The following is a 24,879-nucleotide window of genomic DNA, read 5'->3' as shown; positions in this document are numbered from 1 at the left end:
TTAAACGGCCCTGGCAGTGTCTCTGTGAGAGGGAGGCTGACACGCTGTAGCAGAAGGAATCGCCCTTCTCCGAGAGGGACGCGCCTTCCCCCTCAATGACTGGCCCCACCCTGGCCGGGCCCAGCCACCGCCCTGGCGGGTGAGCAGAGCGCAGCCGCCGCACAAACTACATCTCCCAGCAACCTCCGGGGCGGGGCCGGAAGTAGGCGCGCGCCGGTTGCTGCGCCGGGAGCTGAGCGCGGGTGATTTGGGGCCGGCAGCGCGCGGGCCGGGAGCTGGCCCTGCCTGTGGCGGGCACCATGGCGCTGGCCGAGCCGCGCTGGCCGGAGAACCTCTCCCTGCTGAAAGTAAGGGGGAGGGAGGCTCCCTGGAGCCGCGGCTCCCGGGGCTTGTACCGAGCCTCCCCATGGCAACGGGGGGTACCGGCCCGGTGGGGGCGGCCGGGGGGCAGGACCTGGGGGAGAGTCTCTCAGGGGGAGCGGATGGAGGGGGAGCCCATTGGTGGTAATAGACTTGTGGTCCAAAGATCCTTCTAGGTAAGAGAGGGGTCCTCACAATCCTTAAGCAAGAGAGTGGTTCTCCAGCGCTGGCATTTTGAGTCATGGGGGCTCCCAAGAGTGACCGTGGGGATACCTGAAGTATCAGAGGATTGCAGCTGGCCTTATAGTGGGATTTACCTCCCCCCCCCCCAAAAAAAAACTTTTAGGTGGCAGAACAGGCCTTTTGCTTTCGACAAGACTCATGCCCCATTTTTGCTAGGGAGGAAGCTGGATGGGGAGAGTTTGTCAGGAGGAGTGTCAGATAATAATGAATTACTAGCAGCGCTCCCATTTGGGAAGGGTCTTCTGCAAGAACTGCCATTCCCTTCCCCCTTTCACCTTTGAGCTCTAGGAGAGGTGCCAAAGATTAAATGTACACACTGGAACTGATTTTGGAAGCTGTTCTCAGTTCAATTTGTTTATTGAAATTTGTGTTCAGCAAGCTGCTACGGAATAGCAATGTGATAGTTTGCATTTGTGTTGCCATTTAGTGTAACAGCTCTTGACATAAAACAACTGTTAAACTTGTCCCCAAGAGATATGAGGGATTTTTGTTTTTCGTCTATGGGGTTTAGGAAACTGGTGGACAAGAATTTCTGAGAGTGAAAGCATGTAGACATTTCTTATATCATACATATAGTCAGATGAAGAGTTTTTGAAGGGTGCCTTCGAATGACCTTAACTTTATTTTTCCCATTTCAGGCCGTGGATGATTTGTTGCGTTGTGGGATATGCTTTGATTACTTTAATATTGCAATGATCATACCACAGTGTTCACATAACTGTAAGTATAGGAGTCTTTTTGTGGGTGTGTGTATGTATCCCTTACTTGTGCCCAATTCTCATTCCATCCTGCCATCTCATCCGTTAGATGTTAGGGTACGTCAGCACAGCAGTGTAAGCCCAGGCTTGAGCCTAACCCACCAATTATGTTAACCTAGGGCTTGAACCTATGATCTCAGGATCCTGCAGGGCTGGAGGTTCAAGGCCCTTGTTAAGCTGACACCTAGATAATGGCATAGAGAGTACACTTATAACATTTGCGGCTGATGGCAAGTTTGGGAGGGGCGTCAAGTGCTTTGGAGGATAGGATTAAAATTCAAAATGATCTGGACAAGCTGGAGAAATGGCCTGAAGAAAATAGGATGAAATTCAATAAGGACAAATGCAAAGTACACCACTTAGGAAGGAACCATCAATTGGACACATACAAAATGGGAAATGACTGCCTAGGATGGAGTACTGTGGAAAGGGATCTGGGGGTCATAGTGGATCGCAAGCTAAATGTGAGTCAACAGCGTAATAGTGTTGCAAAAAAAGCAAATATCGTTTTCGGATGTATTAGCAGGAGTGTTGTAAGCAAGACACAAGAAGTAATTCTTCTGCTGTACTCTGCGCTGATTAGGCCTCAACTGATGTATTGTGTCCAGTTCTGGGCACCACGTTTCAGGAAAGATGTGGACAAATTGGAGAAAGTCCAGAGATGAACAAAAAAATGATAATGGTCTAGAAAAATGACCCATGAGGGAAGATTGGGAAAAAAATTGCGTTAATTTAGTCTGGAGAAGAGAAACTGAGGGGTGATATGATAACAGTTTTCAGGTACATAAGAGGTTGTTACAAGGAGGAGGGAGGTAAATTGTTGTCTTTAATCTTTGAGGATAGAACAAGAAGCAATGGTCTTAAATTGCAGCAAGGGTGGTTTAGTTGGACATTAGGAAAAACTTCCTAACTGTCAGGTTGGTTAAGCACTGGAATAAATTGCCTATGGAGGTTGTAGAATCACTGTCATTGGAGATTTTTAAGGTCAGGTTAGACAAACACCTGTCAGGAATGGTGTAGATAATACTTAGTCCTGTTTCATTTTAATAGTTTGTCAGCCCTGGATACGGATGTCGTAATTATCCTCAGAACAGGAGCATTTGGGCATTTTCCTGCCAGTGCGACTCAGCCTAGAGGTGGAGAGCCCCTTTCTCAAACTAGATGGTAGTTCAGTATAAAGCCTTCTCAAACTACCTTCTAAAGGAGCTCATTGTGCAGTTTATGTGCTTATGGGCACCTGAGTCCCATCAGTAACACCATCAGAGTTAGGAAACAGGGTGGGCAGTAGAGCTTTCGCATTTTGCAACACATTTGTAGGGCTAGAGCGTCAATGCTGGTTTGGTGGGGAGGAGAGGCGCTAGGCACTTCGGAATAGGGTTACTTTGACTCGGGTCTGTGCACTGCAGTGTGGACGCCAGAGTTCTAAGTTTGAGCACGGGTCAGAAAATCCTTAACCTAAGGTTAAAATGCAGTATAGACGTGCAAGCCCAGCATTCTCTGACACAGTTCAGCTGACTCGAGTCCCACTAACCCTGGGCTTTCATTGCTGGTTAGACATGCTCTTAGTGTTTGTGTGCAGATAGATGAACCTTTTTACTTCCTTTGCTTTTTACTACAAGCTTATGCGTATTCTAGGTTGGTAGAGGTCATATGAAAGAGCTGCCACTTGTACTCAGCGGTTACGGTGAGCAGTTGCAGAACTTGATTCTATAGCCATGCTCTGAACAGGAGTTCTATTCACTTGAATTAACAGGAGTTCTACATGTGGAGTGACTGCAGAATCGGGCCCTATGTGAGTGAACCCCTTGTGTGGTACATCAACGGATGGAGGCTAAAGTTATGCAGATTCCTGCCCACCCACCTGCCTTATAGAACATTGCCTAGAGCTGTATGAAATTTTCCATGCATCTCTCCACTCTGTCCCAGGAAATACAGGGACAACTGTTAAATGGGACCCGAAACGTTGACTCCAATGAAGCCTCACTGGCATGGAGCCCAAGGGGGTGCAAATCAAGGCCAGAGCTAAAGCTGAGGAATAGAAGCTTAGGTCAGGTCTACACTATGTCAGGGATTGATGCCCTGAGATCGATCCACCGGCGCTCGCTTTAGCGGGTCTAGTAAAGACCTGCCAAATCGATTGCAGATTGCTCTCCAGTTGAGCCGTGTATTCTACCCCCAACGAGAAGAGTAAAGTAAGTCGACAGGAGATTTTCTCCTGTCGATCCCATGGTAACTTGACCTAAGGTGCGTCGACTGCAGCTATATTATTCACATAGCTGGAGTTGCATAGCGTAAGTCGACTTACTGCGGTAGTGTAAACATAACCTTAGTGTGCATGATCCTGGCCTTTTGTGATTTCCCCCAGGATCTGTCAGGGTTGGGGGATGGTCCTGTGGTTTTTACTGCAGGGAGCTAGCCCCTTCCTGCACCCAGTTCTCATGGCATGCTGTAGAGAGTAAGTGCAGAGGTTTCCTCATAAAAATTCCTCTCTGGTGGTGTTTCACATGGAAAGTTATGATTTGGTCCTTTATTATTTACTAGAGTGCAGTGTAGAGCTTATAAGTTCTTGATGGGATTTAAAAAAAAAAATGTATAGCCCTTTTAAACAGGTGCAAGGAGGGGGTCGCCCAGATTCCCTCCCCCAACCTTTGACCACAGCTGGGCGGCGTAACAGCGGAGTCTCTACTCTGCTGGCATAGCAGAGGGGAGGCAAGGTCAAATTTGAGTGATGTTGTGACTCCATGTGTCAGGTTGCAATGCCACTCACATTTGGGGCAGTTTGGCAGGCAACTTGCCCCCCGCAGCAAAATTCTAGTGTCCTTGCTTCTAAATCAGAACTTGCAGATGGTGCCTCGTACTAGATGGTTCAGTGGTAACCACTGTCTTTAGTGAGCAAAGACCACCATCTTTCATCTATACATCCTAGCCCACACTTTCATAAATGCAGGTTGTAAATTGGGCAGTCGTTTTTTGAGAGGTTTGTTGGGAAACAACCACTGTTTTGTTGAGGATGCAGATGTCTGTTGTAGGGACTAGTGCATTTAAATGCCATTGTTTTTGTTACAAAGAGTATATCTGTCAACTCACTGCTGAAGTGTCTTTCAGAATAATACATTAGCAAAACCCAGAGTCAGGAGTAGGGCTCAAAGATGTCTTGTAGATGGGATTATAGGTGGAGCTGGTAGTGCTGCCTCTAGTTAAGATTACCTGTCATCTCCCATTATAAGATCCTGTTTTCAGTTGATTATGATTTTGCCAAATATTTACTGTCTTGGCTGAAATTTTCCATGCTGGGTGTCTGCCTCAGGCTGAATTTGCTGGCAAGTTTCAGCAAAAAAGTGCGTTAGCTATTTCTAAGCATGAGATTAGGAAAAAATACATTGTTTTGCTCATGTTTAAAAAAAAATTACAGTTAGTTTGTTGAGAAGCTATGTAGCTTTGGCGCAAGGGCTTGAAATTTGACAAGGGTGTTGCCCTGGTGGTGCCTTTTGCTGGTTGTGCCAAAAAATTTACATGTTGGGCCAATTCAGATACCTCTGAAAATCTGTTTGCACCTAGTCTGTAGAGACTTGGTGGAGTTTGACAGCTAAATTCTTGGAAGATTACATCTCTACTGAGCATACCCTAGGATTGCAGGGGCCAAGCAGGACTTTCCCTGCAATTGCTGTTCCTGGGTGCTATGGGTTGCTCTGGCGCTGGGCACCAGGGAGACTCTTCAGTGATGTCAGTGCTGCTGGTATTGATATGCTACACGGGGATCGGCAACCTTTTGGCATGTGGCCCAGCAGGGAAATCCGCTGGTGGGCCTGGACAGTTTGTTTACCTGCAGCGTCTGCAGGTTTGGCCGATCGCAGCTCCCACTGGCCATGGTTTGCCATTCCAGGCCAATGGGGGCTGCGGGAAGTGGCGGCCAGCAGATCCCTTGGCCCATGCCACTTCCTGCAGCCCTGGATTGACTGAATCTGCGGACGCTGCAGGTAAACAAACCGTCCTGGCCCCGCATCAGATTTCCTTGATGGGCCATGTGCCAAAGATTGCCGATCCCTGTGCTAGCATATGCACAATGGGGCTGAGTTAAGTTTGTGCAGGCATCCTTAATTCCGGCATTTCCCAATTTTTGAGTGATTGGTTTTGTAACCCTAATGTTCTTTTCACATTGTATTAGGGCTTCTCTGTACTTATGACTAAATTGGCACTGCTGCGATCGATTTAGCAATGTCGATTTAGTGGGTCTGGTGAAGACAAGCTAAGTCAATGGCAGAGCGCTCTCCTGATGACATCTATACTCTATCTCCCTGAGAGACTGGAAGTAAGTTGGCAGGAGAGTGTCTCCCGTCAAAATAGTGTGGTGTAGATACTGCTCTAAGTCGACCTAAGTTACTTCGACTTCAGTTACTTAACTTGCATAACTGAAGTAGCATAACTTAGGTTGACTTACAGCTTCAGTGTAGACTAGCCCTTAGGAAGGTATATTGCAGAAGCAGTTTCACATAGGTGTCTTGTGATTATTGCAGACAGAGAGGTGCGGGAAATTTAATTGGAACAATAAGAAAGTACATGCTAAAATTAAATAATTGTTTTATTGCTTGATGTGTTCTTCCAGCTGTTGTTAGACAGCTGCATGCCCAAAGCAATCTGTGAATAACTTGGGATGCAGAGTGTGATGCTTCTGACAGATTTTTCCTTAAAAATAGATTTGTTTCAAGAAGAAATGCAATTACTATATTATTGGAAAGTTTAATCAACTCTACTTAGGTGTAATGAAAGCCATGCCTATGAGTTAAAACTAGGACGGAACATTTACTTGACAGTAGATGAGTAGGGAATAAAAACCTATCAGCAGAGAACTTAATCCAATCTATTAATTTACATAACAGTAACACAGAGCACTCATATGCTTATGGAGCTTTACATTCTCAAAGCACTTAAAAACACTCCTGTGAGGGAGGTCTTTTCTCCATTCAGTAAAATGGAGATATTGAGGCAGAGAAGCAAAGTGCCTTTCCCATATCCACGCACTGAGTCATTGTCAGAGCTGGGACTGGAACTCAGGAATTCCTAGGCCTTTCATACTCCTTTAGTCCAAAGAAGCCCTTCTGGAAGGCTCAATTCTGCAAGATGCTAAGCATCCTCAACTCCCACTGAAATAAACTTTCAACTTCGGTTGAGGGTGCTCAGCACATTGCAGGATTAAGCCCTTACCCCGTTTAATCATTTCTTAGCAGGAGGATAAAAATAATGGCTAATGGAAGGCGCTCCGAAGTTAATGGGAGTTAGTGAATTGACTTCAGTGAGCTTTGGAAAAAGCCCTAAAAGATAGGAGCATGGAACCTGTGTTAAATCTTCCCCCTGATTTTACTCCATATACTGGATGGGATTTGAATTTTGTGGTTCTAGAAAGTGTAGTTATTTCAAACTTGAAGGTTAGCTCAGTAAACCATGATATTTTAACAATAAAAGTTGATGTTGCTTTGGGGTATATTTGCTAAATATTATTTTTAAATGGACACACAGACTGAGATCAAATGCTGAAATATGCTGGTAAAGGTTCCATTAAAATAGAATAGTGTTCTTTATTGAATGTTTCGGTTTTTATGTATGACTATAATTACTTTAGTTCACATTTTGCTAGATGAAAAAAAAATATATATATAGTTACTCAACAATGTGTTTAAAAAAACCAAAAAAACTAGCAGTCCTTGAGGCACCTTAGAGACTAACACATTTTTTTGGCCATAAGCTTTGGGCTAGAACCCATTTCATCAGATGCATGAAGTGAAAAATACAGAACCAAGTATAAATACATGAAAGGATGGGGGTTGCTTTACCAAGTGTGAGGTCAGTCTAACAAGATAAATCAGTTAACAGCAGGATACCAAGTGTAACTTTTGAAGTGGTAAGAGAGTGGCCCATTACAGACAGTTGACAAGAAGGTATGAGTAATAGTAGGGAGAAATTAGTATTGGGGAAAATTAGGTTTAGATTTTGTAATGACCCAACCACTCCCTGTCTTTATTCAGGTCTAATCTGATGGTAACCAGTTTGCAAATTAATTCCAGTTCTGCAGCTTCACATTGGAGTCTGTTTCTGAAGTTTTTTTTGTTGAAGAATTGCCACTTTTAGGTCTGTTACTGAGTGACCAGAGAGACTGAAGTGTTTGTTTTTGACTGTTATGATTCCTGATGTCAGATTTGTGTCCATTTATTCTTCTGCATAGAGACATAGCAGCACTGCCAATGTACATGGCAGAGGGGTATTTATACCTGCTCCTGTATTTTTCACTTCATGCATCTGGTGAAGTGGGTTCTAGCCCACGAAAGATTATGCCCAAATAAATTTGTTAGTTTCTAAGGTGACACAAGGACACCTTGGTTTTTTTGCTGATTCAGATTCTCACGGCTGCCCCTCTGAAACCTGTCAACAATGTGTATTCATCTTAGCTTAGTACACTCTGATTATATGGTATGTAATTTGTTTTTTTTTCAGATTGTTCCCTTTGTATACGCAAATTTCTGTCTTATAAAACTCAGTGTCCAACATGTTGTGTGGTAAGTGTTTTTGTTTTGTTTTTCTTTTTTCTTCTATATTGTTTTGGGTAAATCTTTAGTATTAAGACTTTTTTTTCCCCTCATTGGGTCTAATCAGATATGTAATTGTAAGATATATAGAACTGCTTCTTGTATTGTTCACCTCTGCTGGTATTTTCAAATGAGAGAGCCTCAAATTGAGCACCTAAAATCCATATCTAGGCAGCTAAGTGTCATGAGTTTTTTCAGAGGTCCTGAATATTCATTGCAGTCATTGCAATCTTTGGCGCCTAAATAAGTGGTCTAATACAGATTTAGGCACTTACTTGTAGGCACCTGAGTTTGAAAATGTTGCATTTATTCCCCAAAGGGACAATTAATTTTTATCTATCTTTGATCATTGCATGGTTCACATTACTGGTCTTTTAAAGAGACACTGCCAGGTTGAATTTGATCCAGAATTTAGGATTAGTAAAAATAGACTTTTACAGAACCTATAGCCAATAGAAATGGCTTTTGATTGATTTCCCTCCCCCATCCCCCATATTTTAAATTGAGGAGTACATGTTATTTTGGGGTGGCTGGTGAGGAATGTTTAGATTGAGTAAACTCAGAAGTGATTTTTTTGATTCCTCCCCCCCGCCCCCATGAGAGCATTTTCAAACATTCTTGTTCTAATTAATTAAGTCTTGTTGATGCTGCTAGGACACTTTGCATAGTGGAGATTAAGTGTATTCCTATGTATCTATTGTGTAGAATAAGTAGTTTAGTATATTTTCTACTCATATTGTAAAATGAGTTCCATACAACACATCAGATGTGTAGTGCAGCCACTTCTGGGGTGGAGGATAGCAGTATACTATAGAGCAGAGGCGTGGTAGATGTTGGCCATGGATACTGGAATAAATCTCTTCTCTTCTGAAAAACACTGAGAGGACCAACAATACCCATGCCATGTAGTACAGGCAGAACTTTCTTATTAAGATCTTATCTGAAAGACTTTCACTTAATATAGGGCATGGAAGACCATTTGTCTTAGACCAGGCATTGGCAACCTACGGCACTCGTGCCAAACACGGCACACGAGCCGATTTTGAGTGGCACGCTGCCGCAGTCCCAGCCCCACTCAGCCCCCCCACCCACTGCTCTCCCCTGCGGGGGCAGGAGGCAGAAGCTTGGTCCTGTGGCAGCCAAGCTCCCCCCACCCCGCTTCTTCCCCCAGCATGCTGCTTTCCTGCCCCTCCTCTTCTCCTTCCCTGCACTGATCAGCTGATGGCCCTTGCGAGGGGGAGGGGGAAGAGCGGCAGCGTGCAGGCAGCTCCGTAGAGGGGGCAGAGAGCGGTATGGATGGGGCCTTGGGGAAGGGGGTGGAACAAGGCATATCCCTTCCAGCCCCCTGCCATGAGCTGCTGAGGGCTGGGAGCACTGCTATGAGCCGAGCACCCCAGCCCTCTGCCTTGACCCCTGAAACTCCCCCCACGTCCAGTTTTCTGCCCTACACCCTCCACACACTCCAGCTCTCTGCCCTGACCCCTGAACCCCTCCACATACCCAGACCTCTGCCCTGATCCCTAAACCCCTCCCCTCCCCAGGTCTGGGTCCTGGCCGCAGGCCCCACTCAGCCCACTGCCGGCCTAGGTGAACTGAACCCCAGGCTGGCAGTGAGCTGAGCAGGCTGGCGGCATAAGATCAACATTTTAATTTAATTTTAAATGAAGCTTCTTAAACGTTCTGAAAACCTTGTTTACTTTACATACAACAATAGTTTAGTTATATAATATAGACTTTTATAGAAAGAGACCTTCTAAAAATGTTAAAATGTATTACCGGCACGCGAAACCTTAAATTAGAGTGAATAAATGAAGACTCGGCACACCACTTCTGAAAGGTTGCCGACCTTGTCTTAGACTTTAAGATAGGATTTGCCTTTAAGCCTGTTGGGTTTTGCTGGATGTTTTTAAATGGTAGGCTGCTTAAATACAACAAACAATGTTTCAAAAGTACTGGCAAAATATAGGTAATTTTCATTACATATTCCTAAAACATGAGTCTGTTCAAGGCAAGAATTCAGAAAGGTCTATTTGTAATATATTGCCAGTTTTTTGACGTTTAAAAAAGTGCAGACTTTTCAGTATATATTTCTGAACTGCACATTTTATATCCATCCTTCTACCTTCTTAAAAATCCCATTGATTGATATGAGTAAGAGCGAAGGAAGCTTTGGAATGGTAATACAGGAGAACAATTAAAATAGAGAGGAAGGTTCTTTTAAAAGAATGATATGTATGCAGAAAACTACCCCATAATCTGACATTTTCCTTTGTTTACGCCTTCTTGTTTGTATCTCATCCTTAGGAGCGTACTTTTGTCTTCCAAAATGATTGGAGCTTGGGTACAATAAAGCACTGTTGGAGACTAGTATTAATGGGGTTGGTCTTAGAACAAAGTATTGTTTTTATCTATACTTCTGGGTATTACCTAACATTGTCGAGACTCACTTATTTCAGGGTCTTAGATGGTTTTCAGTAGAAGATATTTGAACTTCATTTTTATGCAACTTTGTTGACAACAATTTTGAGGGGAGAGGGTTGTATGGGTGGTGTCCGAAACACACATCTGAGAAGTAAATTATGTTTGCTTGAACACTGTCTGTTTACTTCTGTTCTTTTGTAGGCAGTCACGGAACCTGACCTGAAAAATAACCGGATATTAGATGAGCTGGTAAAAAACTTTAATTCTGCAAGGTACAACAGAATTTTTCAAATATTACGTACGTTTCCATGGTTAGAAATATAGACATCACTTGACTCCTTTAGCTAAGCCTGCATGCCATAGTGTGTTTGTGTTTTGAGTTAAAAAACCAGGCCTGTGTGTCATAATGCAACCAAAGAGAATAAACTACTGAAAATTTCAGTAGGCTTTGGACCTGGCCCTTCGCACTTTGTAGTGGTGCCCTCTATGCAAGTAGGTAAGATAGTTGGTAGCAGTATTACAGCTGCTTTATGGTGCTTCAAAGATGTTTGTAATTAATTTTATACTCAAGTTTACTCTGACCTAGGATTACCAGATAGCAACTGTGGAAAAAAACGGAACGGGGTGGGGGGTAATAAGCGCCTATATAAGAAAATGTCCCCAAAAACGTGACTGTTCCTTTGAAAATGGGACATCTGGTCACCCTACTCTGACCCGTGACCTCCATCCTAGTCAGGTTTGCTTGAAGCCGATAGCAGTACTGTAATTACTGGAAGTCAAAACTGATAATTGTATCCTCCACATATTGCATTGGACAATAACAAATTGAGTGTTGGGTATGCCTGGAATTTCAATTAAATACTAAGATCTGCAAACAGACATATTCTGTAGCATATACTATACTAGAAAAGCTCCTCTGTTTATGTAAATGAATGGTCTTTAGCGGAAAATGTTTGTAAGACAGTCATAACTGCAGTAGAAATGCTAAAATAGATATGTTGTGTGCTAGTTATATTAGTATAACATTTGTTACTGTGATTCTAAAATGATAATATCTTTAAAATTGTAAACATGACAAGCCTATGAAAAGCTGAGAGTGAAGTCCATTTTCCTGTTGGATGCTGTACAAGTCTTTAACTACTAAGATAAATTCAGTGGAATAAACAGAATACTATTTCAGACTCTTTTGGAACCTTTAAATGAGTTAATCCTTTTCATGATTTATAATGCAATTGAACCTCAGACGTTTCCTAACAGCTAGTGATCTGCTAAATGAAAGAGGAGAAAGCCAAAGCCATAAATAACCATGCAACACTGAGATTCCTCACAACCAGCCATTAACAAAGAAAATGTAATAGAGAACGTGGCAGTGAGGCAGAGTAGATTCTGGAAAATTTCCTGTAACTCACTAGTCCTGCTGCTGTTGCCAGCCAAGGTACTCTGCCACCTTGGAAGGCCTTTAAGCTCTTATTGCTACTGATTTCCCATAAGACCCTTCAGAGTCATAGACTCACATTAGGAGCCAGCGTACAGGGACAAGGTGAAAAGCAGTGTCAGAGTGCTCAAGGTACTTCCTCTGTGAAAGAGATGTTGCCAAATCCATTTTAGGATTATAGTGACTGTTTTATTAAAAGGTGCTGATGAAAGTTGGACAACTTCTTTGCCAGTTGTGAGAATGAACTGTGTTAGCATTGATCTGCTTGTCTTCCAGTTCCAATGTAATTTCTTTAGTGAACTGAACTTCTGACCTCCCTGTACAGTGTAAACTGTTGTTTTAAATACATTTCTAACTCTCATATATGAGGCCTTAAGCCTCTGGTTACTTTTTTTAACCTCAACAAAACAGGTTAACTTTATTAATAGGCTAATATCCATATATCCATTTCCTTTTAAGATAAGAGCAATTGTACTGGGGAAAGGGATTGAATACTGAGATTTGTACAGGGCAGTACTCTGATGGGTTTTCTCTGTAATAGTAATGCGTTTCTTAAATATATGGAGTTAATTTTGGCCATGGAGACTTACATCATTGCTGTGTTTCTTAAAGAAATGAGGAAACACAGGTGAACCACAGAATGGAGAAAAGGTTGCAGTGATACACATTCAAAAGGGCTTGTATTCCAGTCTAGAAAATCCTAAAACCTGGAACCAGCTTAGAAAAGTCCCTTTCGTAGGTGAAAGGCAACTGTAAAAAAAATTATTTTGGAGAAGACTTCAATGATGTTGCGGATATTCTGTGGAAGCAGATGTGTTTTTGAACAGAAACAGAAGCCTTCTGAAGCAGAGACGATATAATGGAAATCACGAGAGAGCTATTTGTTAGATGCCTGAGACAATAATGGGAGGAAAGAATGGTTTACCATGCCAAGAGAAGGAGATGGACTGGGAAGACCTACGTTGCCACATCCTATGGCAGCAGCTGCTTTACATACTTACGGGGCTTAATGAAGTTCCAGCTTGCATTAGGGATGCCTATGAAGGGCACATAACCTCACTGAATTTAAGTTTTATTTCTTTCACTCATTCTTGTGGGAGAATTTGTGATCCAGAGACGAATTGGAAGGTCTACTCCTAGAGTTAGTGAGATTATTCTGACACGGTAAGGGTGGGAAAAGAAAAAATACACCTTTGCGACAGTATTGTATTACAAATACCCATAATTTAAAGAAAAGTATTTGAACAATACTTTTTAGCCATGGATTAAAAATAAACAACACTTTAATAACATGTCTGGGTGAAATTTTTTTTTTTTTTTAACAGAAAAGGAGTTAATTTCAATCCGGCTGCAGATTTTTGATTTAAAAAGGCTTGTAGAAAAGTACTAGTTTTGTGTGAGAAATTTAAAAAAAAGTTTCCCCAAATTTCCCATGAAAATTTCTTTTTTGACACACTGAAAAACAAAATTTTTTTACCGAAATCATAACTTATTTTTGGTTTCAAGGTTTTCATAGGAAACAAAATAGAAAATGTCAACAATAATGAACATTTTCAGTGAAATCTTTTTTGGTTGAAAAAATGTTTTGACAAATATTTTGACCAGGTCTAATGATTATTCATTCAGAAGATAATTCTCACATGGACTTAAGGGGCAGAATAAATGTAAAGTTGTCCAACGAGACTAAAATCTGAATTTTTCTAGTTAGTTGATAGATTTGTAGGAATATTGTGCTTTCACTTGGATGTTGTCTATCTTATTTCTTGTTTTGCTCTTGGTTCGCCTTAGGGATTTATTTTGTAGCACTGAATAGTGGGAACAGCAAAAGAAGCACAGGTTGGTGTAGAATTTACCACAGAGTTGATGCATTTGTCTGTGTGAGATTTCTTGTGCTAACAAAAGGATAATGGGGAGACTTATAAAAGGAGTAAGATAGCAAGTGATTGTTTTTGTTCTTTGCTCCTCTTTTTAATTATGCTTAGTTATAGGAAGCAAATATGGCTATGGGCTATTGGTTTTTTTTTTTTTTTTTTAAAGCTGACCCCTGCTTGAAAGTCAATGAGGAGTTTGGATTCATAAATGATGGCAGAATATATTGTTCATTTTGTGTGTCTGTCTCCTGAGGAAGGTCCATGGATGCAATTAGATTTAATTGAATTTTTAAAAAAAGATTTTAAATTGCACCATTCCAATAGTTGAGCTTGCACTTTTTCCTCTAGTGACAAATGGATTTTTTTTTTATTAGGATTTAATTTTTCAGGGAACAAGCAGTGCTGACTTGGATCCATTATGATATTGAATCCTAAACCTTAATTTGTTTTGATTGCTTTGATGAATCAATATAAATCTTACAGTTCACAGTGGTTTAATAGTCTTCGCCCTTGTGACTTGAAATTTCTCAACATAGAGCTGGATCGGTAGACCTAAAACAGTAGTCTCCTCTACTAATCTGTGAAGCATGTAAAACAGCCTTGAAAAAAACATTTCATGGGGGGAAAAGAAGTACTTATAGTGCATCAGTACTGAATACTGTTCCTTACTGACCTTTGTGGTTACTGTGAATTCCCATAATCACTTTCTAATATGAATATTTTTCTGTGATGACTGTCAGGTTGCAGGAAGTGTCTTGAGGCATAGAATAGGAATATGCATCATAAAATATTTTAATTGAAATTGGAAAGGTGACCTCAAATGCATTGTATTAGTGCAAGTACTGAATTTTGAGCCAACGTTATATTTGGAAGATTATGTACGGGCTTGTTTACATGGTCCACTAGTGCATGCCAAAGAGATTCTAGTGTGAAACAGGACTATATCTGTATGCACTAGAGACCTTTTTATGTGTGCCAGCAAGGTCTACATGGGCCAGTTAGTGTCATGCTAGTGTACACTAGAATTTACACTCCTCCAGTGCAGATTAATGCACTGTGTAGACAATTCCTCAGTAATACCTTCCTTTGCAAGTCTCTGCAGTAGAATTGCATCAGATTCATTAAAGGGATAAGTGTATTGTTTTCCATTTTTCCAGTTTTATGAATACTTTGTGTTCTATCTTCTTTCTATTGTGTGTACACAGAAGGACAGCTATAGTTGACTATTCCTAAGCTTTTTTCTGAGACGTCTTTTGAGACTCGTCATTTTCCAATTTACCTTTTTAAGCAGAAGTTTTCCAGCCTCATACTTTCAAAATATATATATGAATATGTGCAGAAGTATTCAGCTGTTTCCTGAGGACAAGAAGGGTGAGGGTGGGGTGTCATAAATAAACAGATCAGGGTTAAGGTCTCTTTTCCCTGGAAAGGGTTAACAAGCTCAGTAACCTGAGAAACACCTGACCAGAGGACCAATCAAGGAACAGATTATTTTCAAATCTCTATGGAGGGAAGCCTTTGTCTGTGTTCTTTGTTAGAACTCTTTTTGGATCTAAGAGAGGACAGTCATGTCTCCAAGTTCTCCTGGAGTAGTTTCTACTAATTAATAGTGAGTATTAGAAAGGCGAATTAGTCTTATGATTTGATTTCTATATTTGCAATTGTGTGTTTGCTAAAGGAAATGCTTTATTCCTGTTTGCTGATATTGCTTTTACTGAGAAAGGGGGAGGGGGAATTCTCTCCAGAGATTGATAAGGTTATACCCTATGAATGTCCAGCTTGGGCTCATAGAGATTCTGTATTTTCTTTTTATTCTTTAATAAATTCTTTCTTTTCTTTGGACTTGGTTAATTCCTTCTCTTGTGGAAATTCAGGGGAAGGGGAGGGGGGAAGAGACAGTCCTCCTGGGTTTGATTCAAGCAGTTTGAATCAGGTATCTCTTTCCAGGACTAGGGAAGGGGAGGGGGGAAGTGAGTCCCTCTTTGTGTTGAGTCAAGGATTTGACTCGGTGTATATCTCTCCAGAGCAGGTTGGAGAGAAGGAAGAGGGGGAGGAGGGGAACTGGCTGTTTCTCTCTCTCTCTGGTGAGATTCAAGGGGTTTGAATCTGGGTTCCCCAGGGGAAGCTTGGGGGACAGGCAGTGTGTCAGACACTTTAACCTGACTGGTGGCAGCGACAAGGAGACCTACCCTAGGATTTTAGGGTGGGGGGATACATGCTGGTCCTCAACTTGAAACCCCCCAGTTTCAAGTGAGGGTGCAGACCATGACATGGGGAAATATGCCAGGCCCATTTTGTACTCACTCATGTGGTGCTAAGACTTCCTGGGATACATCCATGATTTATAGAGCATCAGGAAGCTGAACTGCTCTATGAACTCTTCTTAGTGAATTATGGGAGAACTTGTCTGTCTTTCTGGGCACACAGAGTAGAAGGGGGTATCATGGAAAGGTATTGGAAGACTAGCAGCACTGAAGTGGTTGCGTTTATACTACAGAGTGGCCATATTAGCGGCTGACAAGTTGTGCTGGGCTATGCCCCTGTGTGGGCGAGGCAATTCAAGCAAAAAGCACCGCAGTCATGAGTTAAGGGGTTTTGTGTGTGGATGGGACTGAATTAAGGGTAACAGTGGACTTATTACTCAAGTTAACTTGGCAGTGAAGACGAGCCCTTACTGTGTTTAGGATAGACAATGGCTAAAAGGAGAGTAGCCTCCCTTCATGGAAATACAATGGTTAGAGAACACAGGAACAACTGGTCTCAGATACACTGCAGTAACTACTGGTAGTTTATTTTTGGACACCCAGTGAGTGTTTGGAGGGCAGTAGGGAAACAAAGGGTGAGGGTGTTTCCCCAGTCCCATCCATGTGTGGGTAGATTGCTGAAGGAGCCTAAGTGCTATGATCAGGCCATAGAAAAGCCTAGTTGGAGCTTTGTGTGAAATGATGATGATGTTGGGCTGTAATGGCTGGTGGAAAAATAACAGTGTTCTTACTGTGTTGAACTGTGATTGTTTCTCTCGCCCCCATGTGGTTTAATGTGTGGAAAAGATGGTTATTTACCTTGATGTGTGGAAAGGGATGTGCATATAGCTTTAAGGGGCTGGGGACTGATTGGCTCTGTCCTGATGTGTAAAGAGCAGTGTCGTTAAGCTGTGCACATGTTTAGTGCTAGCTGTGGACAGGGCAGTTCATCAGAGAGGAAACAAAATGGGTGCCTTGGAGGCCTTCTGAATAAAGTATGTGAAGCATATGGCAAAGCAGTTGTGGTTCCTCAGGGCAGTGGCGTTCTTAAGCCAGAAATCTGTTCTGTTAGTGGGGAGTCTTGCTTAATTTTAATGTGGTGGTGTTGTGTATAATACTGGCCAAAAAAAGCTCTCTCAGCTGATGCGTGCAAGAACAGAAACCACCTTGTTTGCTTCAAGACTACCAGTCTCTCCTGTATGTTACTCTCAGGCATGCAAGAGAATGAATGCATCACTGGGATACACAGTTTACATTTACATATTTTTGAGACTGGGCTTACAGTTCTGTAAGTAAACCCTTCATCAGTTTTATGTGATCTTGAAATCACATGCAGGAGCTAGGAGATTGCTTGTGAGGTGACTGCAGTTGTAAAAACGAAAGTATCTGCAGTAGTCATTCGTTTATGGCCTGACATGGCAGTTCCTCTGCAGCCAAAGGTGACCCAAGAGGGAATATTGTCTGCATGTGGACTGTGCTCATCCAGCTCTTACGGCCCCATTTTATAATACACAGGACTGGTTTCTGTCTTGCAGTGGCTTGTGCAAGACACCCTTTCCTACTCCTCCCCCCCCCCCCCAAAAAAACCCTCTCTCAAGTGCCTGACTTTCAAATGTGCCAAGCACCTGCAGCTTATATTGATTTCAGTAGAGCCCAGGTGCTCAGCATTTTTAGGCCTTAAATAAATAAATATTGTGTGTGCCACAACATTCAAATATTTCTCTTAAACAGGCCTTTAGGAAAGGAAAATGCTAATGTTGCAAGCGCATTTTGGAAAATGGTGAATAAAAGCTTATGCTCCAAGGTCAGTGTGTGCATGGGCATGGAAAGGAATAACCATAATAACTCTAAAAAGTCTTAGGCCCTGATCCTGCAAATTCTTCTGTTTGTACTTAACTTCAAGCCCATGTGTGTTTGCAGGATGGGGGACCTAATAAGGATGATGTGGGCCTCTGAATGTTTGCGAACTGCCCACTGTGTGCTGTGACTCCTGCCCCACCAGGTGGATGTAGAGGGCTCTGAATTGGTATAGTCAGTGATGAGCTGCCAAATTTTTAACAACGGGTTCCCTCCTCCCTCCAAAATTTTAACAACGGGTTCCCTCCTTCCCCCCCCCCCTCTGGGGGGGGGGGTCGTTCCCCATCCAACCCCTCATGTTCCTTGACACCCTCCCCCGGGACCCCTGACCCATCCCCCCCTTCCCTGTCCCCTGACTAACCCCTTGCCGCCCCACCCAACCCCTCCTCTCATTCTCAATGGCCCCCCAGAACCCCTACCCCATACAACTACCCCTTCTCTCTGTCCCTGAGTGCCCCCACCACCTCATCCAACCCTGTTCTTTCCTGACTGCTCCCGGGACCCTTGCCCCCATTCAATCCCCCTGTTCTCTGCCCTCTGACCCCCACCCCAAACTCCCCTACCCTCTCTCCAACACCCCCTCCCTGCCCCCTTACCGCGCTGCCTGGACGTGGCCGGGCCAGGACAGGAGTCGCGCGGCCGGAGAATGCGGCGGGAGCCCAGCGGCCGGAGCCAGGTGGCTGGCCAGGTGGAGCCAGGGAGGGCTGCGGCCAGAGCTGGAGCCGGGCAGCCGGGGCCCCCGCCACGCGCTGCCGGAGCCCGGCCCCCTGGCAAAACAGCAGGGGCGGCTGGAGCCACGGGGCCAGGCCGGGCTGGAGGTGGGGGGCCGTGTCCAGAGCCGAGCATCCGGGTTGTTGGGGCAAGGGATGGGGGGGGGGGGGTGCGGCCGGAGGCGGGCGGCCGGGGAGGGGTTGGGGGGGGTCGGGGACGCGGGGCCGTGCCGCAGCCGGTGAGGGTCGGGCGGGGACCCGGGGACGGGGGGGGGGCCGGGCAGGGCCGCGAACAGCCGCGAACGCGGGGCCGGGAACAGGGGGGGTGGGAGGACGCGGCCAGGGAGGGTCGGGCGGGGACCCGGGGCCGGGGGGGGGCCGGGCAGGGCCGCGGCCGGAAACGCGGGGGGGGGAACGCGGCCAGGGAGGCCGGTGAGGGTCGGGCGGGGACCCGGGGCCGGGGGGTGGGGGGGTCGGGCGGGGCCGCGAACAGCCGCGAACGCGGGGCCGGGAACAGGGGGGGGGGGAGGAGGACGCGGCCAGGGAGGGTCGGGCGGGGACTCGGGGCGGGGGGGGGGTACCCGGGGACGGTAGGTGGGGGCACGGCAGGGCGGGGGGGTGGGGGTGCGGCCGGAGCCGGGCGGCCGGGGAGGGGTTTGGGGGGAGTCGGGGACGCGGGCCGGGCCGGGTCGCGGCCGGGGAGACGGGGACGGGCCGCGGCCAGGGACCGGCCGGGGCACACGCCCCCGTTTCCTACCTTAGGGTCATCTTCCTGGGCCGGGGAAGCCTGCCTGCTTCTCAGCCCTCCCAGGCTTCCCGCGCGAACAGCTGATTCGCGGGAAGCCGTGGGGGAGGAGAAGCAAGGAGGAGCTTCATGGCAGGAGGTGGAGGCAGAATTTTCAACTGTTCGCGCGAACTGTTTGCTAAAATTAGATGCCGGACAGAGAACTTTAGCAAGCGGTTCGCTGTCCGGCGTCTAATTTTAGCAAACGGTTCGCGCGAACCGTTGCGAACCGTCTGCAGCTCACCCCTGGGTATAGTTCCATAGCACAGGTGTATGAGAAGGATTCTGAGGGCTTGTCTTCATTACCACACTATATCAGTGCTGCTGCAGTGTATCTGGTGAAGACACACTACATAATTACTTCATCTCGACAACAGGCAGAAGCGATGTTGTCAGGAGAGCGTCTCCGCCGACCTAGTGCGGTGTAGACACCACTTTAAGTCGATATAATTTATGTCTCACAGGGGGGTGGTTTTTCACATTCCTGAGAGGCGTAAGTTACATTGACTTAAGCAGTAGTGTAGATAAGCCCTAAGAAGCTGCTTTGGGTGGGGAATCTTTTTGGGGACTGCATCCCATAGAACTGTGTTCCACATGATCTTCCTGCAACTGACTGGAGGAGAGGGAGTTTTGGGGGGAGGGGCAGGCTACATGCCAATTCACTGGACATTTTTTGGGGCAAGGGAGTGCCCCCCTTTGGGGGCAATTGCAGCCCTGAGGATACTTTTGTGGCTGAAGAACAGCCTTTCCCCAGCCTTCTTGGATTTCACCAGCTCAAAGCCTGGTTATTTGGACCATACTTTAGGGACAAAATTTACCACTCTTTGAATGAGGCATGAAAACGAATTGTGGATCTTGGAGGGTAAAATGGGCTGCTGTTGATGCTGCCCTTATGTGTTGACAGTGCAGAGCTGCATCATTGGCAGTAAGAACAGTGGTTTCCAAACTAATCAGAAATATAAACTTGGGTTGATGTGGTTTAAAAAAAGCTCATCTGCCTTAGAGCTTGTCTTCACTACCACAATTAGCTGGAGTTAGTACTGTAAAGTTACTTCACTTGAGCTCTTCTAGCTCAAGAGAAAGCAGCCAACTGAGAAACAACACTCAGTCACACAGAGTGATTTGATAAGTAGTTGGTGGGTGATTGTAATTCAACCTGCTGCATCCCTAGTCCATTATTAGTGAGAGCATAAGCTGCTCTGGAGCTTCAGCCTATGCCTCCCGATAGGCCAGTCAGCTTGAACTTCAGGCACCACTTAACTTGAGCGATAGATTTGTGTGTGGACAGGAATTGAGTTGAGGCAAAACTTGAGTTATACGTTGAGCTAGGAAGAGAGTGAAGACAAGCCCTTATTCTATAATGGCAATCAGCTGGGTGAAGGTGATCAGTCAATTTGTGTATCACATAAACAGAAAATTTATTTGGTCTGAACTGAAAATGATCATTGTTCTTTATGTATGTGGTAAAGAGAGAACTCCCTCCCCCACTCCAATGGTGATGGTCGCGTTTTTAGTCAAGAATACTTGTTATCCAGGAGAGGATATAAAACCTCCTCTCCCCTCCCGCTATTTTCCCCATATAGGTAATTGCCATTTGAAAGCGCTGTAATTTTTTATATAGATGTACACTTTCAGGAGAATTTGTGTGTGTGGGTTATAAATACCATGCCAGACATTTATAGCGGTCCCATGTAATTGTTCTCTAGGAGGCTTAACCTGTTTTCCTCTCCTGAAGTCTTATTTGGAAGTAGTGAGTTCTCACCCACTTCTCTTTATTTGCTATCTCATTGTTGCAGTTCAAGTACACCCCATCACCCTAGGGGTGGGGCAAAGGCGTGGTAGCCCAGTGGTAAAGTCAGTATGGCTGCCTTCAGCCTCAGGGCTGCATGGTTCAATGGCTGGTGTCAGTAGGACTCCCCCTGGGCTGTAGGGAAGTGCGGCCCAAGGGGCAGAGTCAGTAGGAGGAGGTTTGTTGGGCCGCCCCCCAAAGTGGGTGGCTGGGGTAGGGGGACCCAGGCCCTCCCTGCTTCACTGGGTCCCAGTCCAGGGCCCTGGTAGTGGCGAATGGTTTCACCACTAAGTTAGCACGAATTCTGCCCACAATACGCTGACTGCTGCAGGGACACTGGCTAGTTCCTCCCTGGGCTAACGCCTACCGTGACTCCTGTAGTTGAAGTCGGGGTGTCTTTGGAGTCTCCTTGGGTGGTGACTGCATCTTCCTAGGCGTCTGCAGGTACCTGGGCACCTGCCTGGGTCTCAGAATCTCCTGTTCCCATGGTCAGGGATGCTGGCTGCTGCTTGGCTGGAGACAGCAAGGTGCCTCCTTCCTCCTCAGCGGTCAGCCCAGACTGAGCTAGGCTGTTCCCTTTTATGTTGTAGCAGCAATTGGAGCATGCCCAGCAGGGTTGAGGGGACATGGCTTCCGCTGCTCAGAGCGCTGCCTTAACCCCTTCTGCTCCAGTGTGGGGCAAGTACACCCCATCGCACTCATAAACACTTGGGCAAGGGAAATGTGCTTATGATCATTGGGATCCAGGATCTCCTGATATAAGAAGGAACTTGTGTACTTTTGCTATATGATTTAGTTTGGTTTTGCTTTTATATATCTCGTGCATTTTAGATGGTGCTCTGTACAAGTTTTCCCAGGTATTGTGTGACATTATTAAACCCATGCCTACTGCCATTGGGCACCTAGACAGGGCAAGCTGTTTACATGGAACCATAGGTATATATGCCAATTTACAGACAAAAGAGAAATTCAGTGCCCTAAAGAATTTATAATCTAAATTAGACATAACACAGGAAGATGGCAATAAACAAAGAGTAGGAGGGATGCAGACGTAAGGGTTAAAACAGTGAAAGTTTGTGAGATGTTGATTATTTACAGATCTTGTTGGCTCCTCTTTATACCTTTTAAAACTAAAGACCATACACATTCTCAAACTAAGGTTTCCCAGTTATGAGGCTGTAACCTTTCAGATAGGATAATATGCTGCTGTGTTTAAAATTATAAAACATATCATAGATAATTTAGCTGAGGGTAAAAGTTGTTCTTAATTGATAGTTATATACACTTTGCATTGTTTGCAATTTCAAATGCAATCTTACTGTGTCAAACCAGTACTTACCACTTGAATCAGTTTCTAGGTGAAATTTACAAATCTGGGTGTGACAGAAAGTGAGTTATATGAAAACAATGAGGAGTTCGGTGGCACCTTAAAGACTAACAGATTTATTTGGGTATAAGCTTTCTTCAATTGCATCTGAAGAAGTGGGGTTTTTTACCCACGAAAGTTTATGCCCAAATAAATCTGTTAGTCTTTAAGGTGCCACCGGATGCCTTGTTGCTTTTGTGGATACAGACTAACATGGCTACCCCTCTGATACTTGGCATTAGTTATATGGTAGCCTTGTATCTGGCCTTTCTGCCTTCTGGGTTTGGAGCAGGGTGGGCAAACTACAGGCTGCAGGCTGGATCCGGCCCATCAGGGCTTTGGATCCGGCCTGCAGGATTGCCACCCCCGTGGTGTTACGGGCCCCACACTGTTCTTGGAAGCAGTCGGCACTACATCCCTGGGGAACAGGGTGTGTGTGTGTGTGTGTGTGCGCGCGTGTGGGCAGAGGGCTCCATGCACTGCCCTCGCCTGCGGGCACCACCCCCCGCAGCTCCCCTTGGCTGGGAATGGGGAACCATGGGCAATGAGAGCTTTGGGGGAGGTACCCACAGATGAAGGCAGCACACGGAGTCCTCTGCCCTCCCCTCCCCCTAGGGGCTGCAGAGATGTGCTGGCCACTTCTGGGAGTGGCGCGGTGTCAGGACAGGGAGGGAGCCTGCTTTAGCCCTGCTGTGTGCCGCTGCCACGCTGGAGCTGCTCAAGGTAAGTGGCGCTGGACCGGAGCCCGCACTCATAACCCCTCCTGCACCCCAACCCCCTGCCGCACCCCTCCTGCACTCTGCACCCCTTCCGTCACCCCAACCCCTGTCCTTAGCTCCCTCATACACCCTGCACCCCTCCTCTGCCCCAACCCCTTGCCCTGTGCCCCTTCCTGCATACCACAACCCCTCCAATACCCCGCACTCCTTCCTGCATCCCAACCCTCTGCCCCAGCCCTACATTCATGACTCTGCATGCAATTTCCCCACCCAGATGTGACCCTCGGGCCAAAAAGTTTGCCCACCCCTGGTTTGGAGGGACAAATGAAACTGCAGTATAATCCTAGTTGTCAAAACCACTTGGAGCAACTATTGTCAGAACCATTAGGGATAATTTGAAGTTGGGATAACTGGGATTCAATAGACAGGAAGAGAAGGTGGTGGCAGTTAATAATAAAGAAACCTTCAAGTACGGTAGTGTTGGTTCAGGTAAATGGGGCTATTTTGTATTTATAATCAAACATACAAGTAGAATGTAAAGGATGCATACAGCGAAATTTCAATCTAGTGAAAAGTCACTAGATTTTGTCATTGTGTTCGGGATGTTGTTTGGTTCATCACACACAAAATATAGCCACTAGATGTCACCACACAGCTAAATGTCACTGTGGTATGTTGTCAAAAAAACATTTGACTCAGAAAATCCCATTGTGTGACTTTTGTCTCCTTTCTGGAATTTAGTAACAGTATTTTGATTCTCCCACAAAATAAGTGTAGACTGACCTGATCCATTTGTGTTTTGATAGACAAGTTAAAATATAGTAATCATAGCATGGATGTCTGAATTGTAAAGGTGTAAAGTTCTTTTGTTGTGTGCAGTCCAAAGTTTGGTTACTGATGTCTTTAAAAAGTCTGTTTTCAGTCTTCATTATCTAACGCAACATGAGAGAGAACTCTGAGAATATAATTGATTGTTGTTCACAGTTCAGTTTGGGTAATTGATGTAATTTTGTGAGAATCTTGCAATTTAATTTTGAAGGATAATTTTTTTATTTTAAATCCAATATGATTTGTGGAGTGGTGTTAGTATTTCAGTAGAGCAAAAGAGTTTGTACAAGCTTCTTTTTCTGTCTTCCTTAAGAAAATGTGTTTCTCTTAGGTTTTATAGTTAAGATAGAATTTTAGCCCGTTTTGTTGATAGAGAAACTAGGTTTTTGTATTTATTTTTTAGAAGCAATTTGTGGTGTTCCCCCAACCCCAATCATTGTCCCTTGCATTGATGCCTACTTTATACCAGAACACATTTTTAGGATGGGAGCTGGAGTTAACAAAAACTGCATACAGGATAGTTGTTTGTACATTAGTATCTCTTAGTTGTATTTATGTAGGATTGTGGACCTATTGTTCTAGCCACTGAACACTGAGATACAAGATGATTCCTTCCCAGTAGAGTTTATAATCTTAGTAAGATGAGACACTACAAGCTGTAGGCAGGTATATTGATCTTTATATTTTACTCTTTTCCTAATATTTATCACTCTAAAGTTTGGTGAGTCGGTAAGCTGATCAGAAGAGTAAATTTAATTCACTGTCAGCCATGGACTGGAACCTCTCCAAACTGTAAAGCAATATAATTATCTCAATTATTTTTTTAAATAGTAAACCACATTGTTTTGTTGAGGGAATGTGACATCTATGACATGAAACAATAAGCTGCAAAGATAGGAGAAATAGATTCAGCTCTA

At 44.7% G+C, this 24,879-nt stretch overlaps 1 protein-coding gene across 3 annotated transcripts in view; it reads left to right on the top strand.

Moving 5' to 3' along the window:
* Window positions 1-212: 212 nt before the first annotated feature.
* RAD18 (RAD18 E3 ubiquitin protein ligase) overlaps window positions 213-24,879 on the top strand; it is a 115,573-nt gene continuing 90,906 nt past the window's right edge. For all 3 annotated transcript variants that reach the window (XM_045025566.1, XM_045025565.1, XM_045025567.1), the window contains exons 1-4: window positions 213-347; window positions 1,242-1,323; window positions 7,848-7,909; window positions 10,562-10,632. In XM_045025566.1, coding sequence (XP_044881501.1) covers window positions 300-347; window positions 1,242-1,323; window positions 7,848-7,909; window positions 10,562-10,632 — 263 coding nt within the window. In that variant the 5' untranslated portion in view covers window positions 213-299. The remainder of the gene's footprint in view (window positions 348-1,241; window positions 1,324-7,847; window positions 7,910-10,561; window positions 10,633-24,879) is intronic.

This window comes from Mauremys mutica, chromosome 7 (genome assembly GCF_020497125.1).
Source record: "Mauremys mutica isolate MM-2020 ecotype Southern chromosome 7, ASM2049712v1, whole genome shotgun sequence".
In the NCBI taxonomy this organism is placed as follows: domain Eukaryota; kingdom Metazoa; phylum Chordata; order Testudines; family Geoemydidae; genus Mauremys; species Mauremys mutica.
This window is presented reverse-complemented; position numbering and strand designations above follow the sequence as displayed.